This window comes from Hakea prostrata, chromosome 1 (genome assembly GCF_041222555.1).
Source record: "Hakea prostrata isolate BN-2017 chromosome 1, UWA_Hpros_2, whole genome shotgun sequence".
In the NCBI taxonomy this organism is placed as follows: domain Eukaryota; kingdom Viridiplantae; phylum Streptophyta; class Magnoliopsida; order Proteales; family Proteaceae; genus Hakea; species Hakea prostrata.
This window is the reverse complement of record NC_142600.1, coordinates 18,112,400-18,132,977: the sequence shown is the minus strand read 5'-3', so window position 1 is coordinate 18,132,977 and position 20,578 is coordinate 18,112,400. Positions and strand designations below refer to the sequence as shown.

Below are 20,578 nucleotides of genomic sequence, written 5' to 3'. Positions count from 1 at the left end.
TAATCTACCAATTCTTCTTTTACAAGTGTCATATCCAGATTTGAAAAGATCAAAAAATTAATCAAAAAATTAAATACATTAGGAAAAAATTGCTTCTATAATCTTTCTCATTTCCCCCTTCTAGATTCCATGATCCTAGGAAAGGAAAACATACTACATATGTATAATGGAAGAAACAGATCGTTTGTTGATTGACTTTTAAGTTCTAACATCAACAGCAACAATTTTTTTTTGTCAACTCAACAGCAACAGTTATTAGAAAAGGAATTGTTGTTAGGTTATACTTGTAGCTATTGTATGAATGTGAAAGTCAATGAGGTATTCTATAGAAGCATTCAATAAGAAAGGAGATTTTTCATTTCATAGGGGTTAGGTGATCAGTTCTCTCTTCTTGTGTTCGGGTGCAAGCATAATGTAATAAAATAGAAATAATTTCTCCTCTAAGAATATAATATAAAAGGAAAAAAATCACTTTCATCAAGGGCTCCTCAAGATCAACTTTTGTTGATTATCTGAAAATTTTCGTTCTGAGGATCGTCTTAGTCAAGTTACATGTACTTCGACAACATTTTTAAGATAGCTTTTTGTATATAATTCAAATGTACGGCAAGGCTTCGCCTTTGGCTCCAAGAAAAGCGTATGAATTTTTTTCAAAAAATACAAAAATAATGTAAACTAACTCAGCTAAGTCATTTTGAGACCTAGGGATATGCTTAATAGAGATGAAGTCAAACATTACAAATAATGATCTAATAAACTCGGCTAAAAGAGTACAACTCCATTCTAAAGTATCATTTGACCCTGAAAGACTCAACACCGCCCGGAGGTAATCGGAAAATGAGGAAACCTTCCTGATTTCAATTGTAGTAGCAACATGAAGTATGTCACAAATTGTCTCAAGCTCAACCTGAATCGATGAATATGATTTCTCTGCCTTCACTTTTGCTGCTATTTGCCATTAGGTTGCCAAATGATTCCAGCTCGACCTCCCATACCATCCAAAACTCTCCACGCACCATCAGTGTAAATTGTAAACACACCAGATTGGACATGACCCTCTATTTTATGTGGATGTTGTAAGCTATACATGTTGGCTTCGTTTTACATGATTGATACCCAGATCACCTAATAAATTAGAAAAACTAATTAAAGAACTGTGCAAAGAAGGAGCAGTACCATTAAACAAAAAGTCATTTCTATCTCTCCAAATAACCCAAGCAAGGAGACTCCACATGTTATTTATTCGTGGAATATCACTTGAAGAACTGAAATAATTTTCAATAGAAGTCCACCACTGTATCATGTCATCTCTCAAAAATTGATATAGTATATCCAATCTAAGGGAGAATTGAAGCTCTCCAAACTTGCTGTGCATGATAGCATTTAAAAAGTGTGAGTGACTGGTAAGGCTCGAATTTTCCATATTTTCCCCCAGAATGCTGAATTCTAAGATGAAGAAGCTGAGAACACTGCAGTTGCACATTGTTTAATTCCATGGCATAGGCAGACCTCACAGTAAAGTAACCACTTTTTGATTTACCTGAATGACAGCAATTTCCAATGAATAAGGTCAGCCACCAACTTGAGTCCTCCTTGGATTTGAGGAGTAGATATGCATTTCCAAGGCAATCCAGGAATCCATGGATCCTTGTAAATCAAAGTATCTTGACCATTCCCAATTGCCTTAATCAAACCCTTTCTCAATGTTTCCTTTCCCTTTAATATGCTAGCTCTTCCAACCCCATGAAGCTCTTATGTTACTGGGGGCTTCAAGAAAGGTAGAATTTGAAAAGTATTTTTTTCTCACAACCCTAACCCACAAGGAATTAAGATTGCTTAACAGCCTCCATGCTTGCTTTACCAGTAAGGCTTCCCTCATTCTTAAGTCTACAAATTTTACCCCAACCCAACCCAACAAACTCCTTTCCTCTCACCATTGTCCCACCAAAACTGTCTTATCTGCTGATTCAGATTCTCAGTAAGCCCTTTGGTAGAAAGTGTGACAGCATTAAGAAGGGAGGGCCGTTGCAACAGCTTTTATCAAGACTTCCTTTCCTGTACTTGATAAGTATTTACCCTTCCATAGGCCAACTAGTCTTTTGGTTCATTTTTATTTTGAAAGAGCTAAACACTTGGATTTGGATCTACCAATCATAGATGGCAAACCCAAATGGACACCATGTGTAGAAACTTCCTTAATTTTTTAATTTTTGAGGTGCTGACCATCAAGTTACGGTGGAGAGAGGAGTACCTTTACTGAAAAGAAGAATTTTGAGAATTAATATACTGCCCTGATAAATGCTTGTACTCTTCAATAATGTAATTGATTTGGTGAGCATTCTCTAATGTGGCATGGGTGTGTAGCAAGCAATCATATGCAAAAAAAAATAAAAATTAGATGGTTAATGTCAGGCCCAGATCTTAAAATTTTGATACCTGGTAATCTAGAAATTCTCTACCTGCATTTAATCTTTTTTAGAGATTCATGACATAAAAGGAACAGATATGGACTAGGACATGCTTGCCTTATTCCTCTAGATTAAATTACTATATCAGATAGAGTTGCCATTGATTTTTATCTTGAATTGTACTTTGAAATACATTGCATTATCCATCCAATAGATTTCAAATTGAAACCTAAGAATTTCAGACATTTCTTTATAATGCCCCATTCTATTTTGTCATAAGCTTTACATAAGTCAAATTTACCATATAATGTCTTAGATCTTTTCATAAAATGCAGATATTCATGTGCTAAATAAATAGACATTATCCGAAATGGATCTATTTGAAGCAAATGCGTTTTGATTCTCACTTATCATGTTCTTGAGAATGGATTTCAGCCTATGAATAATGCATTCGTCTATTATTCAGTAGAGAACGATGCATAGACTAATAGACCTAAAATGACTGACTTCCTGAGGGACTTTCTCTTAGGGATTAGAGAAATAATTGTTCTATTGAGGTTTTCTAGCATGAATCAGCTCCTAAACAGATGTTGAATCCCTAGTATTAGGTCATTGCCAATGGTCTCCCAGTGCTTTTGATAGAAACTAGGTAGAAGAGCATCAATACATGGGGATTTGCTCCCTTTCATCTGGAATAAAGCAAATTTAATTTCCTTTGATGACATATATATCCCTGCTAATTCCATAATTATCATCTACATAAACACTAGGAATAGAAAACTCAATCTCGAAAACTCTACATTGCAAATACCTTTAAGCACAACAGGCACTAAAAAAAGGCTTGACTCAGCAACATGTCCAGTACAATCAGGTGAGGCTTCTTCTTCAAGAACAGGAATGCACCAAACTTTTTCCAGAAATGCTTGGGAAATAGGAAACACCGAGAATGTTGCAAATTATTTTTCTTTCAATTCATCTACGATCCCACCTTTTATTGGTCAACCTGTATCTAAATCTTATCCTGGTCTTCCATCCCTCAGAGAAGGTTGAAAATGGTTTAGAGCTCGTGGGAAAAGGACTATCTTCTCAAGAAGCATACCTAGTTCATCAATTCCTACCTCTGTTCCTAATTCATCTTCAAATGTTTCTTTAGATGATTTTGAGGAAGACTTCCTCAAACCTCATAATAGCTTAGACAGTGATTCAGACCAAGCAGGAGACACTTCACTGGTTAATCCTTTGGTGTTGGAAGAAATCCTCGTTGAAGATGAGAGATTGAAAATTTTATCTCAGGCTACAGAAAATCAACATGATCTATCTGCCAACATGGAAAGATTTTCTATGGTTCAGGAGGTTGCTAACCCTGAGGGGTGCTCTCACGAAACTGAAAATGAGTCAGCTACTTTGCTTAAGCCTGAAAAGATAGTCTTAGTTATTACTGATTCACATAAGTCTACATCCTCATCTTCGATTAGTTGTAGGACGGTGGTCGCCGGCCAGGGAGGGTTGGGGTGGTTTCTGGTGGTGGTGGATGGTGGTTTGGTGAGGTGTAGGTAGAAGATGGGTGAAGGGAGACCCACCTAAGGGTTGGTTGTGAGAGAGTTTAAATAGGGGTAGATTGGTCATTATACCATAATGAGGGCAATATGGACATTTCACTCTTAACTTAATAGAATTTTGGATAGAAAGTGTTGAGCATGCAATTTGTAATTTAGGGCATTAAAGCGTGTAACCTAGAGTTTAAGCTTCACTAAAGCGTGGAATATGTAATTTACTCAAGAAAATATTGACTTGGTGTTTTGTAACGTAGGTTTATTATAGTTGTGTCCAAACATCCATGCACATAAATGGGCAATGGCGGGTCAGACCATACCCCAATTGATTTCTCTAGGTTTGGGACATAGGAAGCTTGTATTATTTCATTATGAAGAGAAATGGGAAAATCATCTAGACCTAACTTTGAAGATTCAACAAGGGTTGGAATGATTCTTTCTTTCACATCACCTGAAATGCATAATTAAATTTGAGAAATGTGCTGACCGTCATTTTAGTTATCCCCTAATATTAATGTCGCTTTCTAAATTATCTAATTTATCAGCTAGACTCTCTTTTATTAATATCGTTAGTCTCAATTAGTTTTTATTTTATCTATTTTTAATAATATTCTCTCATCTTAAGTTTAAAAGACTATCCATGGATCATATCTCCCAAACTTTATGAGAATTTATGATTGAAAGAGGAAGAAGCTACAGATAGTAAAGGAAGGTGAAAAAACGAGCTAAACATAAGGTTTTTTTGTTCAGGATTATTCTTGTCATTTTGAAAAGTTTAATTTGATTACATCAACACTTAACTATGATTTTCTAATGAAAACTAAAACCAATCTTGTACATAAGTAGAGCTGTGAAGGACGTATATGTATAGGGGTACGTATTACACTAAATATGACTTTAGATAGAACCCTACTAGAGGACAATGATACATGCAGCAAACCCATTAATTTAGCTAAGTTTCTCTTGATTTCTTACATATATCTTCCAATATTCATTTTCCATTCTCAAAATTTCTCATCATCTCTTTGTCTTATTTTTCTATTTAGAAAACAAAAATATGACTATTCGTTGTCAAACTAATTACTAAAAGTTGATGCAGTGTGGTTATTTGTAACCCATAATATATTATAAAATGGTAAATATAGTTCGACCTAAAACCTGAGAATCGTGCATGTAATTAATTCTTTAATTAACATCTTACTATTGCATTGTTTTTAAATTAAGAGATAATTAAAAATTAGAAGAGAAGTGAGGGTGATCATAAGTGATAACTGATTGACTTAATTAAGAGAAGTGAGAACTGATGAGAAACAGGAAAAATTTAGAAGAAATGCTTAAGGGGACCGCTTGCAGAGAAATATAAAATTTAAAGACGTATAAGGATTGGAATACTCGCCGCATCCCCACCCTACTCTACGTTTCCTTCTCTACCATTTTTCTAAGAGAATTAGGAATCTGAATTCTTCTTCTTTTCTGTCTTCTCCTTCTTGTGGGAAAAATGATAATTAGTTTACATGCATGTTCTCTCTGTGTGTGTATATTTATATACAATATTGAATGGAAAATTGAAGAAATATTATGATTTATATGCTGAGATGACATGGTTTAGCTGTGGTTCTAGTCTTTAGCACGTCATGTCTTTAATCAAACCTTCCAAGACTAATGTGCATCATTAGCATTATCATTATCATATAAAATAAGAACAAAACAAAAAAGAAGGAGACCCACTTCCATGATGGGGTAGATCTCTCTCAATCACAAAACAAAGTCATCAGAATATTTTCAATTGCTAGAAGAGATTCTAAATGAGATGAACAAGTTATATTTTAATTCCTGGTTGTCATGGATCATGATATATACATCTAAGGGCTTGAGGTGATCTATAAGAAAATTAATAATATATTAAAATGCATGATAATCCACTAGCTTACTTAGTGGCGAGTCCATGTCCTTGACTCCATCCACCCTGGGTAACTTTCAAATGAATTCTTTTAGTAAGAAAATAGTTAATATCTTGCCTTTACTCATTTGTTTAAGCAAAAGAAGAGATTAGTGATGATATTCTCTATATAATTAATTATATTAACCTTAGATTTGATACTATATCCAACCCCACCAAACAAAGTTTTGAGCCTTAAACATATCAAAATATGAACCCTCCCGTGCTTATGTTTGCAAGCACTTCCATATCATCATTTATCAGCAGTAGTAATGATTCATTAAGCTCCACCGTATAAGCAGTTTTTTGCTACTGGATTTGATCAGCCCATTAATTACTGGAATCATCAGATGTGTATGTTTCATCAGCTAGAACCATGACTAAATTAATGCTTGGCAAGTTATCAAGATTTGACCAACGCATCAAGCATGACCTTCAATCCACAATGAATTAAAGCCTCAAAGATTTATAGTTGTAGTTCAGACTTTCTCTTTCTTTTATCTTTCATATGGTAAAGCTATCAATGTTGTCGTTATTAAGGATGAAATTGACTTAAGGTTTAAGTTAAGCTTAGGATTAGTTGGTGAAGGCATGGTTTAATCCAAGCTTTTTCTTTTTCTTTTTCCTTTCAAGCTTTACCCAATACTTAGTCTTATTCATATGAGTCAATAAAGATATTTATCAAGCTATGTTACTGTGAGAATTGATGGAAAAATAAATAAAAGAAGAAATGTGTGCAGGGCAGCATATGATGAGAAGTAGAAAAAGAGAAAAATACAACAGGATTGGAGTATAGTAGACAACTTTCGATCCCCCTCTAAGAAAGAAAAACCCAAAACACATAAAATGAAAAGAAATTATAAAGGAAATGTATTCTATCAATGCATTCAGTAGCTAGTTATCCGGTAAAACATAAATTTCCCAGCTTTCTTGTCATTTTTTTGGCATTGTCTGCCATTCATAACTTAAGGGTCTTTTCTGACCCCAACTGCATTGTTTTTTTCTTGGTAGCTGAAATAGAACACCCAGAAAGCCAGAACCGTTTACATCAAAGAAGCTATGAAATGTGAATGCATAGCTAGTTTTCCTTATAAGATTTGGATTGATATAGATGTTTTGAGAGTGGGATCCACCACTACTTAATTTTTATTTGACATTGAAATTGATTTCAGACTCTAAATGCCTGGCTTGATGTGAAATATTGTGCATAATGGAAAAATAAATATACACATTAAACAAAAGACAAACAAAGACATGGCGTCATCAGGTAGGGGACCATGGTTCAACTTCAGTTTTGATTTATTTTATTCTGTTGGAGACTAGGTTGAAGATGAAACCCAATTAAGTGAGATGAGGTAGGGAGAAGATTGAATTAGGGGTCAAGATGGACTGGTTAGTAATTGGATCCTAAGATCTCGTGAGTTCATCATGCATTTATGCTTGGCCTTCACTTGATCATGACTTTTATATTACTAGTGCGCGCCCAGTTACAGTAGATAACTTGCTTCCTTTGCTAAAACAGCAGCCAATGGTCCTCAGATTCCTCTTTGTGAATTCTAAGGTAAATTACCTCATGAAGTGACTCAGTTATCATTTCATGTCTTGTTCCTTTAATCAAAGACTAGACAAAAGGACTGCCTTGTTTACAGTAACTTCTTCTTTCCTTGAGCTTAAGTATCTGTGTTTTCTTGGGTTCACACTTCTTCTGGGGTTGAGGTTCTTTAACTTGTTGGGCTGATGCGGATCTGCATATTATCTCTATTGTATTTTCCTACATATCTGGTTATGTTACAGTGGAAGATAAGAAATTGGGCAAGCCTGGAAAAACAAACAACCATAGTAAATCAAGCTCGAAAAACAAGTTCTTAACAAGACAATTCTCCAGAGTTCTCCAAGAAGCTAGTGTGAGTGAGTTGACAATTATTTTGTCTACACATAAACAGTGATGGAAGACAAGAACCGAGACATGGGATTGATGCAAGTCCATTAAGATAGGAAAGACCAACCATGGCCACCCATAAAAAGATGTGATTATTCAGCATATCTATGGAGACAGAAGAAGAGTAATATCTTTAAGGCCGCGGCTCCTCGTTGCTTTCAATTCATCTAAATTGGTCACCACTTCAGCAAACTTTGATATTTATATGTTTGGAGCTATGATTTGTAAAAAAAGATGAAAAACTTAAGACAATGTAGAAACGAGTGAAAATGCTGCACAAACAATCACACAATGCATATAACACATTATATACATGATTCAATGAGTTTGTCTACGAGATCTACCATCGAAGGGTTGCTTAGTCATTATCGACTAAAACCTTTTAATGAAGAGGTCATCGGTTCAACTCTCTTGTGGTATATCTAATAGTTGATAGTTCCCACCTCCTAATGTAAAGTTAACAATTCCCCCCCCCCCCTCCCAAAGGAGGTCATAAAAAGAGTCTAAAACGCTTCCATCACTATAAGACCAAAGGACCGAGTGTGGTAGTGAAAGCAACATAGCAAAACAAAATAGAACAAACAATTTAACATAAGGATCTTACGTGGATCATCCAACAACGGTGTTCACATCTGAAGAAAAATGTTAGTTTTACTATGAAGAAGATTAAAAAAATGTAGATACAAAACTAAGTTTGTTTTATCTTGTCAAAATAAAATTACAACTATACTATTAGATGAGTTGCTCAGTCGATAATGACTAGTACCTCTTAGACAAGAGGTCACGAATTTGACACTGCCAATGGTATATGTAATAGTTCCCCACCCACTAATATAAAGTTACCCATTCCAAAAATAATTAAATAAACGAACTTACATCTATGTAAACCAAAGTAAATAAAAACCCTAAGTCCTAAAATGACTAAAATGCCTAAAATGCCCTTGACGAAACTACATGTCCCTAACCAGCTGATCGCTTTTAAATATTTTTGCTACCCAGCCGCATTTAAACCCTAAAACGATCTTACTATTTTTGATTGAAAATTTTTATCTTCACCAATAACATCACACCTTTAGGTTGATTTGTGGTGTCGAAGCTTGCTAAGTAACGATGTGGGTTAGTATTTACTCTTTCTTCTCTGGCTGCATGAGTTCTAAATTTTGAAGATAGTTTCACAGATGGATCGGAGAATATTAAATGGCTCCGGCTGAGGTGGATCACAAATCCAATACATTGCATGGAAAATGCTCTTACGTACACGCCTGTACGAACCCTATCGAGAGGAACCCCACCTGGACGTATCGTTTGTGCTTTACAAGCTAGCCATATATATTGGCAATGGCCTCCATATGATGATCAATACAGGATCTCTCTTTCTCTTTCTCTCTCTCTCGTATATTCTGATCAAGTAATAGTGGAGGGACTTTTGTCTTTTACATAAAAAAGTGTAAATAGAAGCACAGAAGAGAGAAAAAGGAGGAAACAGCAGCTAGCAGAGTGACCAGCACGGTATAGGAAATAGATTCCACTAAGAAGGGGACGAATCAGAGTCTTCATGTATGATCTCTAAACGACTAGTTCTTGGGTTTCGCTTGAAGGAGAGAAAAGAGAAGATAAACAAATAACAAAGCTGGTAGATCATGGAGGGGACCAGAGATGCAATGGAAGAACCCTAGCTAGCTTTGCAAGGTGTTAGGCGTGTGCTTGAAATATTTTTGCAATTTTCAATTCGAAACCCATCTGTGAAACAATGAATAACCCAAGTTCAGATCATCATTTCGAACCCAATAAGGATTTTAGTTAGTTTGTATATCCTCACTAGTAAAGAGAGAGAGAGAGAGAAGAAGGTATGGTGACAAAGTTCTTCCATCTTAAAATAATTTTCTGCTTTGGGAGTATTTGCTGCTTAACTAATGGAATAGGTGGGGTGGTGGCCTAAGAGTGTTTGACTATTTTTAATCTATTGTGCTCAAAGCAAGCACCATTGCTTTACAGATTTGGCAATGGAAATTGCAGATTTGCAGAGATTATATAGAGCAAATAACCCTGCTAAGCTATGCTACAGGACAAAGATTCTAAAAGAACCCACTTTAATCCAGAATAAAGGTGTACTTGCATTGCCTCGATTAGGTATTTCTCTCTCTCTCTTTTGAGTATATTTGAATGTTATTCTGAAGATTTAATCTTAGCTTACCTCTGATCACTTGATTACAAAGAAATACATTTCTTTTTTAGGACTAGAGCTGTAATTAGTGGAATAAACCCCCAAATTGAGCAGTGTGAAATGATAGAAAATTCTAGTTTCCAAATGCTTCAATTATCTTGGACTTTCGTCTCTTTAGAAGTGACAGTGTAACTTAAGAAGAGTCCAAAATGTTTGAAACTTTTCCAGATTTTGGTTTTGACAGGAAAATATAGGGTACATAGTACATGGTCTTTTCATTGGAACACCTCACCATAAAAATCTATTAAAACTAGTTTCAAAAAAGAAAAAAATTCAAATTGTATAACCATGGGAACATTTACTTTCAAGATAAGACAAAGGAGATCTCACCTTCGAGCCTCTATCCCTGCACATCTTTTTCTTCCTTTCCCTCTCTTGAACTTATGGATCTTGTGATCCCTGTGAGTGAGTTGATGATGACCCAAACAAATATTTTAAAAAATAAAAATAACTGAGGATACACTTGGACTAGAAGAGAAGGATTAGTCACCTGTTTATCGGTGGCCCCCCCACTTACTGCAATTAGAGTTGAACTTTCCCCACCAAGGTCCAAGCATTATTTGTATAAAATAATAGAGATGCTAATTAATGACAATGGGTGGGCACAATTGTTCTGCAATAGGAAAGAACAATATGATACATAATTCGAATAGTAGAGTATAGGAAATGATCTGGATGGGTCATGTGTCAAATTCGAATAATTTACCTACCCTAAAATATATATGTATCCTTGAATTCCTCATGGTTATATGACTTTTGATTGAATAAAACTTCACATTTATAGTTTAATGTTAGGTCATAATTAAATTTTCAACTTCCAAATGTCGATTGCATTCACCAAACCACTCCCAATATATAAGAATAGGTACTAAAATAGATAAAATGACATTCATCATTTGGAGAATTCTAGTAGCAGCTTAAATTTTGAGGAGAAAGAAGGATATTTTCCAAGTTGGGGTAATTTAGTGAAAAGGAGTTTGTGTTGATCCAACAAGTCCTATGATGCATGCGACTCTTGTAACTGTTTGAATCGAGAGATCTTTTTATTTCTTATCATTATGTTTGTGGGGAGACAGTGAGATCTTTTTCTTTCTTATCAATATGTTTAGTTTGTTCATGTACATCCATCAATATGTTTAGTTTATTCAAGTGTACTGCTTCTTTATTTGTCACAGGGTAGTTTATTCGTGTGACAATTACCAAAAGAAGAAGAAGAAGAAGAAAGCATCTTATTAATACAATTTCAATTTACAATCACAAGAAGAAAAGTGGGTTCTTATAGAATCGAGTCAGAAAAATGATTCATAGAAATAGAAATAGATACAGAGGACCGAACAAGCATCTCATGTGGGCTCTTATCTCCTTTTTACAATTTCAACTCAAAATGATATGGATATGTTCAATGTATATTTCAACCTAATACCTCAAAAGATAAGTCTCCAAATATCAAATGCGAGATGTTAATTAAGATCAAATTTCTCATTTTTAAATCGCCTTCTTTTTAAGCTGCTTGTATGCATAAAATCTATGAACTTTTAATTTTCATTCTTTTTTCAATTAAATAATAACATTGAACTAAAATAAAAACAATCTAGTCAGACTATGTACCAATCAATTATCCGAAAACAAGATCTCATGAATCATATTGGAAGCCAAAAGCTAAAAGCAGAGCCAATATTAGGTTTGATTGGAAGTTGAAATTAAACCATACATCTATAGAATAATTGAACCAGTTCCATGAACTATACGAGTTTAGTGAGTATCAATGAATCGTAATCTCTCATGTTAATCACTAATATTAAGATAATTTAATTTTTATTATTAATTGATTTTAGTTTCCTTTTGATTTAATGGTCCATAAAAGACAGATCAATGGTTTGGCCATTTCCCATAGTCCTATTATTCTTTGGCTTAATTAATTAATAAAAAAAAGTATAAAATCCAGCCAAAGAAATTCATTAAAAAAAAAAAAATCCAGCCAAAGAAGAACAAAAAATATATAATTTTTCTGAAAAGAATCCAACTTGGATTAAAGCTTGGGTTGTGGGAAGAGTAAAGAAATGCATTAATAGATGATAAGCAATGCTTACAGCGAATGACTCAATTACACATAATACAAAGACTCGCATGAAAGCTCTAGCCCATTGGTCACTGTACTGTAGTTCCTGTTTAATATATGAGATAGCTACGCGTTACACGCTCGTCTCTCTCTCTGTGACTTCTCTCTCCTCTCTCTGCTCTCTCTCCCTTGATATTGAATCGACACGCGCTCCTGCCAAATGGGGTTTCTTCCTTATTGTGTGTAGGATTCGAAGCTGGTTCTACTACTGAAAGGAGTCCTTCTACTCCAACCCCAACCTTTGTCTGCTTCTTTCTTTCTCTGTCAGAGTCTTCAGTTGTTGACCTTTCCTGCTCACGGAGTAATTTCTCATCTCCTGTTTCTTAACTCCTCGTCTTCATTGCTTCATTCGTTTTTCATGGTTTTGTAGGCATCTGGGCTTCTTCTTTTGCGATATTTGATGATACCCTTGTTTTCTTTTGGAGTGAACTGGGTTTCAGTAAATTTGAGTCTCCTTCGTTCTCCTGTGTTTCTCCTGTGGAGATACTGGAACGGGAAATTTGTGTTTGCACTTAAAACTGATGTGGGTACCTGAAATTTGCTTCTTTTGGAAACCCAAAGAAAGATAAATATTTTTCTGCATTTGAGTTAATTGCCACTTCGTCCAGTTTCCTGACATCTGGCCTGTGTGGATTTATTATTATCTTTTATTTAATTGTTTTTTTTTCCAAAATTTCCCCAATCTTCATTCCTTGTCTTTTACTTCTGCGTGTCCCTCTTAATTGGATAGAGAACTGGCAGAGTTACCTGTACTTGGTTTTCTCATAGTGAATTGATTTCAAAGATTACTTCTTCTTGTTGGAGGTGACCCATGTTTGATTCTCACGTTTAGGGAGAATTTCTGATTGGAATTTGGTGTTGCAGGTAACACTGTTCGACTTCTGAACAAGTTTGGAGGTTTTGATTTGTTAATTCTGTGGATATCGACGATGCAGACCATTTCTGCCAAACAACATCATGGAGGGAACTTCAACAATCCCATTGCCCAGTTTTCGTCAGTTGCTTCTGTACCTTGGTGGAGCGCTCTTGCATCACAACCAATCTACCATGGTCAGTCGTTTGGTGTGAAGTCACTATCAGTGGGTCCTGCAACTGGTGGTGACCAAATTCAGGCTGGTTCACGACAAGGACACCATGCTACAGACCCTGCGCCACAGAAGGAGCATAACACTTCTCAATTCACTATCGTTTCTGGTAATCTGTGATTCATGCTTTGTTGGTAGCATCTCCAGTATCATATTTGATTGTTAATTTGTTTTAGATTTATGGGTTCGGTATCTGAATCCCGAAAAAGGAAAAAGAAAATGAAAAATTCTGTGCATGCGCTTGATTTCCATATTGACCATTTCTGTCATCCTCACATGATCTTTGATAGTCTTTACGTTTATGTTAAACATCTCTTGTTCCCTTCCCTTGCATATCCGGCCAATAAACGTCACTGATCTCCAGTCTTATTGCTAATAAACGGGTTAAAGTCTATCATAAATCACATGAAAACGTGTTCAGTTGCAAGCTAAACAAATTCTTACCTTCACATAAACCTGTTAGATACGTTCTATAATCTAAATGTTGGCTTCTTCTTTTTCTGTGCCTTTGTGCCTGTGTATGTTTGTCTGTCTTGGTTCCTCTAGCTCTCCAGCTTCTTTATTGTAGTTATTTGCAGTTTCCAAAGCTTGATATGGAAGTTTCATATAATGACCCAGGATACTAAAGGTAGTCAGGACAATGGGTTAAACAGTCAGTATCTTAATGGAAGTGCTTCACGAGTTGGAATGGCTTTATTTGAACAGATTTCTGGTGAACTGTAAATGAGGCTGGGAAAATGGGTTGTGTTGGGGTTTTGGTTTATAAAAGAGGGGGAAAGGGAGAATTAAATGTTAGGAGGAAGGGTAGAATGGACTATCTAATGTCTATGGTGTTTACCTTTACTCCCTAATGTCTTGACAAAATCAAGTCATAGCAGAGGATTTACAGCTTGACTGAGCAACAACTATGTTAACTTCCAGAACTAATAGTTGACATTCTGTGTTTATGTACACTGTCATATGGATATATGTTGAGGTAAACTAATAGCTTCATTGCTCTTGATAATTTTAGCTAGACATTGGAATCCTATTGATTTCAAGTATTCCCTATTTGCCTATATATTTAACCTTCTATCCTCTTGGAACCCAATAAAACTTTTGACAATGCAGACTTACTATAAGAGGACCATATAAATATTAATCATGTTCTATGGTTCAGAGTGAAAAATGTAGAGCTGGACTTATAAGAAACTTCTATGTGCATACCCTTTTTTTTTTTTTTGGGGGGGGGGGGGGGGGGTGATAAAGAAATTCATTATCAAACCCTGAAATCACATTTTTTTAAGTTGGTTGTGTTTAAGAGCTGGCTCTATCTGTTACATAACTGTACGAAAATCAAGACATCTTTAAAGTTGCTGAGGAAGGCCTCAAGTATACCTAATGGAGATGCTGGTTTCTAACATCTAGGCTTTGCTTCAGAAATCTGTGCATGTTTCCATGCCACTTTCAATTTCCGGCGGAAGCAGACATATATATATATATATATATATATATGACATTAATTATTTTCTTGAAGCAATTTAAATCATCTCATGTACTAGGACCACAGACAGTGATCAGGAGAACTGCTCTTTATCCTGAACGAATCATAATTTCTCAGCAGGATTCTTGGGTTATTTACCATGATGGTGCCTAAGAGAGGATAACCTCAGCATTAGAATCTTGTCCAACATATCCATGGGTGTGTCTCTGTGCGTAAAAAAGGGAATTATTCTGTTTATATGAATTGTTGTAGTCCTTAACAAGCAGCTTGAGATTTTGTGGGTAGTCTGTCGTAAAACACTTCACACGAAAATGTGAAAGTGGAGGATATTAATACCTTATCTAATCCGGCCCTCTTGGGTATGTTCACTGGGTTTTGTCTCTGATATTCTTGCTTATGTGTATCCATGAGGAATTTTGAGCTTGAGTTTTTCTCTTGGTTGTGGCAGAGGTTTGTTTCGTTTTCCTTCGCAGAGTTTTACTAAAAGGTGGAATATATAATGGTTTCTTATAATATGTAGTAGATGATGGTAATGTTTCACTTGAACACTTTTGACATATAAAGTAGCAAAAAGTTTTCTTTCAAATAAAGAGGTGAATAATGACCTAAATTTGTAAAACTTAGGCTGATGAGTTTATTTAAGTAGAATGTATTATTCTTCTAGTCACTTTTTGGATGTCTCACTACCATACCTGGTGCTCCTGGTGAGAGAAGGTATTGCTACTGTTATTGACCATCTGAGAATTTCTTATTCAGGTGATGGCAAAGACTCTCTGAAGACCCAAAAAGTTCAGCAACTTCCATCAATCATCTCTCGGCAATCATCTCTGCCTGAATACCAAACTCGTGTTGAACTAGGACTTGCTCAACCTATGGTAACTTCCCACTTTGCCTAGCCTTTTCCTTTGATTTGATAAGTTTCTTGTTTTTACTAGTTTGGGTTTTAGTTTCTGATATTGTTCTCTTATGCTTCTCTCTGTGGATGATCTGTAGATTTGCACAAATTATCCCTTCATCGATCAATGTTATGGTGTGTTCACACCTTATGGAGCTCAAACAGCGGTTCGTTTTTATTTAACCCTTTTTTCTATTCCATTTTTGCTAGTGTTCATCTCTGTCTACTAGTTTCTCATTTTCTTATAGTGTGGTTCACCTGAATGAAATGATTTAATTAAAAATTTTGGCCATTGTTATGCTGTAATCTGAACTACGGCTTCTGGAGTTATATTTCTGTGGCTTTGACGAAGCTATACATACCTTGTCTTTAAGTGCATATCTTGATGGACCATGCAAAGATGCAATGGAAATATGGCACCAACGGATCCAATATATGCACTGGGGACAGATTTTGCATTGGACAGAAGGGGTCAAGCAGGACCATACCAGCTCATGAATTAAAAAATAATAATACTAATAAAAAAATAGAGTTAGAGACTCAGAAGCTGGGATAAAGGACCTAAACCCTATGGAACTCAGTTGTGGTTCTCTTGTATAAATGAAATGTCATTTTTCTTTTTCATTTTTATTAATCATTAAATGGTACATGCTGCCTGAATCAGTGTATTTTCATGTTTTAATCTCAATAACACTTTCTCATCCTGATGGGGCAGAAAGCAAAGCAAGTACAAATAATAATGACATTGCAGAAATTCACTTCTCTCCATTTATATGTTTGCTTGTGCTAATTGTATTTTTTTCTGGGAGAATGAAGGATTTGCATCTTGGATACAATGCTAGTATAAGGATAAAAACCATCAACCTTATCATATTTGAGAAATATCTTTACAATATACATCAACTTTATCATATTTGAGAAATATCTTTTCAATAGAAATTTATTTTACTTTTCAAATTTGAGGAACTTTAAAGTAAGTTGAAATTTAATAACCAGTCTTGGATATTTGGTTCAAGCATACCAGCATGGGAGGCAACGATATAAGAAAATTTAGCTCCCTGTAAAGTTCATGTTTTTGTGTTTGCCTAGAGTTCCTGCCTTGGGAACTTCAGAATATGCTTTTCTCTTTTTCTATTCACTCAAAAAAATGATATGCACAAATTTCCACATTAGTATTTATTTGATTTCACTTCAATTCCCTTTATCTCGTTTGTCTCCTAAGGAGTCATTTGTTAAGTATCCATATTGACTTGAAAATGAACAGTAGAGTGAACCCTGACTTCAAAAGATGACCATAGTGACTATTCATTTCTTATTACCAACAGAAGAAGCTACCATTAGGCCTTGTATGGGTAGTAAGCATCTGCATACTTTCTATTGAACATGATAAGGATGAAGCTGACACTAGGCTGAATCTTGTGTTTGGAAACCATATTTGAGCGAATAATTTAACAGTTCTATTGTCTTTGCATGGTTTGGAATTGAAAGTTTGTGTAAAGTTGAAGTCTTGAAACCAATTAACTTATGACAGTGTGGAGTTACACTTAATATGATGACTTCTAGTCTAACAAAACAAATAAGGAAAACTTGCATAGTTGACTCCTGGCAGAGCACCAAGAATATGTGAATAACCCAATCTAGTTCTCTTTGTATTTGTAAAGAGTTTCTGATGAGACTCACTGTCTGTGCCTGTCGGCATCTCATGCTTAATGGATGCTGTGCTACAAATTTCTAGTATCTGCCATAGTATAACCAGTATCAAGTTACTAGGAAAATAAACTAGAGAAGATGGCCTTGTTGAAATATGTTAATGTGCCCAAACTTACTGAAATTTGAGTTTTATAGTTCAGATCTGCTCTATAGTTTCCCCTAATATTTTTTATGGCTTTTGTATATCATTCAATTAATCACTGGCTTTAAGTTATTTGTGATCATTTTATCTGGACAGGACATATGTTTTGCTAATTCCTTCCTATTTCACAATGCTGCAGGGGCGCATGTTATTGCCGTTAAATATGACAGCTGATGATGGACCAATTTATGTAAATGCTAAGCAGTATCATGGAATCATTAGGCGCAGGCAGTCTCGGGCGAAGGCTGAGATGGAAAATAAAGTGATCAAAGCTCGGAAGGTACAGTATTTTTGTCAGATTAAATCTGTAAATCAGACCCCAAATTCCAAAAAAAAATAGAATTTTCACTTATTTTGTGGACATGACTTATCTTTAAGAGTTTTACTTGCTATGATATGGAGCACTGGAATGTCTTTACATACCTGTGCATCCATGTTCTTCTGCATGTGGTATGAAAGCATAGAATTAGGTTGAACGGCTCGAGTATTGATATGCAGATGAGTAGAAGTATCTAAGATGTGGATTTCTTTCTTCCATTCATTAAAATATTATATCTCCAGTTATCCAGAGGGGAAAGGGTGATGGGAGACCAGCGAGAATACATTCTTTTGCAGACTAGCTGTTCTGTACCTGTGAATAGCCGAAAAATTTTAATGTGTAATGCTTGGTTTGAAATGTTCATCCAAAGAGGCATTGCTTGTTTATCACTTGAATAGCATGGTTTGGTAGTCATGCTTATTATCCTTTTATTTTGTGAATGTTCAACATTTTTGTCAATTTTTCATTGATCTAGGCTTGCCTTTTCTTCCCCACAGCCTTATCTACATGAATCACGCCATCTCCATGCGATGCGTAGAGCAAGAGGATGTGGCGGTCGGTTCCTAAACAAGAGTGCAAAAACTGGGAAGGATGGGAGTGATACTTGCAAAGCAGCTGAGGGGCAACATTCGAATTCTGATGGCTCTCTTAGTTCTGAAGTTCTGCAATCTGACAGTGGCAATCTAAATTCATCAAAGGAGGCATCTGGTGGTGGATCAAATATATCGGGGTCAGATGTAACTAGCATGTACTCTGGAGATGTCAACCAGTTTCAGCTTGACCATCTCCACTCAGCTACCTTCCGCTCTTTCTCAAACATTATGAGTAGTGGGCAAGGTATCAATATGCCCAACAAGTGGGTTACAGCAGATGGCTGCTGTGACCTCCTCAAAGTTTGAATGCAGGGTTGACAATGGGGTTGTGTAGGTTGTAGCTACAGTTTGTCAGCTTTGCAGAAAGCACTAAAGCTGAGGCTGAATCCTACTAGAACAACCCCATCCCTGCAGCAGCTAAATGGAGGGGCTATGTTGCAATGCTGTTTGCGGCTGTTGCAACGGGCTCTGGTTGTGTGATTGTCCCACCACCATTTTGCTGTTGTCAAAAGGCAATTCATTCTTGGCTTCTACATTAAGGTTCTTCTGGTCGCCCCAGTCTTATGACTGTTGATGGTGCTGAGGAACTTAGTGTATTGTATAAAAAACTCTTCCCGTCTGACGGGATGAATCAGTTTCCGGTAGAATCTGAATATTTGGACTGTTATGTTTGTGATAAAAAAAAAAATTATGTTTGGGACTAAGTATGTTTGGTCGTGTTAGGTTCTACCATTTATTTTTGTTATGTGGGTGTGTAACTCTTTAAGACCATATATTGTATGAAAACTTCGGAGTGTTGTGTGCCATGCCAAGCATCATGTTTTCTGTGTGATTATCTGCATTTTGCAGATATGGTAGCTGACTATGATTATGAGAACCCTTTCTTGTATGGTTTCAAGTTTCCTGCTAATCCCATTCTAAGCCAACAGTAATCCTAAGAGACACACCTTGCAGACTGACTAACACATTGCCAAACTCAGATCTCCTGACCACTTATAGACTAAGCCAACCTCTAATTTTAGGGCTCAGATTCAGATCTTCTCACCATTCATGGACATTCGCAACAATGGCAGAATAATAGGCTGTGATCCTAATACTAGTGAGATTCTTGGTGTTTCCTTCATGGGTGGCAGCAAAAGTTTGTTAGAAGATGACGCTTTCCTTGCGGGGGCCTTCTGCCAACTGGTGGAGAAGACATGTGTATTGTGTTGGTAAAAGCGAGGTACTAAGCATTCTGTAGATTTTATAATGCAAAATAGAGAAATTGATAGAGAGACTTGCCATCTCTAACCCCAACCCAATGGCATTCTCTGGCACCCTTGAATTTGATTTCAGAGGGTTCCCACTTTCCTGCTGTGAAACCAAAGTGGTTTTCAACTGCGTTGAATAAAATCATATGTTGGAAATCTAAACCAACATGTTAATCGCCCTTGGGGCCAACCATACCTCCGGCACTAGCACTTACTTCACTAAGTCCCTAACCCCTGAGAGAACTAGCTAGAACCTTGGCTTGTATTGCTCCTTGTTTGATGCTTTGTCATAGTCCCCCCCTATTTATGGTGAGGTGGATCATATGTTGTGATTTGTCAGTGTCTGAATCTAATGTTAGGAATATTCTGTGGTCTGATTTTCTGGGATATTTCTAGAGCAAGATACTTTATGATGTAGATTCCTCTGTCTCCCTCCCTTCTAGAATGTGGGCTGTGTACCCATTAGTGTTATTTCTAGTTGGGCTGCCCTGTGTGGCCCTGATATTATCCATTGGGCCTATGATATTGGATCTTGTCATTCTTTGGGCCGTGTCATTCTCCCCCACCTTTCCGTCGACGTCCTCGTCGTGTTTTCTCGTGGAACCTCCTTATATGTTCTTGGAATTGCCACTGCTTTCGGTTCCCAACTTGCTTTACTCTCGGGCAATCCCTTCCACTTCACCATACTCTCGACTCGGAGGCACCCCGCTTTGCGTATTCTCGGTCCGCCTTATATTCTGCCTCCTTGTCTGGATGTCGTTCGCTCGTGTGCCCTTGTGAGTCCCCGACTAGGATCCTCCGCATCTTCTTGGTAGGCTTCAACATCTTGCATGGAAGCGGATGGATCTTGAGCTTTGGTGGGAGGTCTAGTTGGTAAGACCTTACCCACCTTCTTCATGATCTTGACGGGCCTTCATCC

The 20,578-nt window shown here is 36.3% G+C and overlaps 1 protein-coding gene across 2 annotated transcripts; it reads left to right on the top strand.

The window, feature by feature from the left end:
* The first annotated feature begins 12,281 nt into the window (after nt 1-12,281).
* On the top strand, nt 12,282-19,644 carry LOC149028021 (nuclear transcription factor Y subunit A-10-like). Of its 2 annotated transcripts, none has more exons than XM_089167895.1 (6): nt 12,282-12,483; nt 13,047-13,376; nt 15,507-15,625; nt 15,744-15,812; nt 17,637-17,777; nt 18,314-19,643. In XM_089167895.1, the coding sequence occupies exons 2-6, from the start codon at nt 13,112-13,114 to the stop codon at nt 18,713-18,715; spliced, it is 996 nt and encodes a 331-aa protein (XP_089024021.1). In that variant the 5' UTR covers nt 12,282-12,483; nt 13,047-13,111; the 3' UTR covers nt 18,716-19,643. The 2 variants fall into 2 exon arrangements, with proteins under 2 accessions (XP_089024021.1, XP_089024028.1); XM_089167902.1 differs by lacking the exon at nt 12,282-12,483 and adding an exon at nt 12,495-12,705 and having other exon boundaries at nt 18,314-19,644.
* The last annotated feature ends 934 nt before the right edge of the window (nt 19,645-20,578 follow it).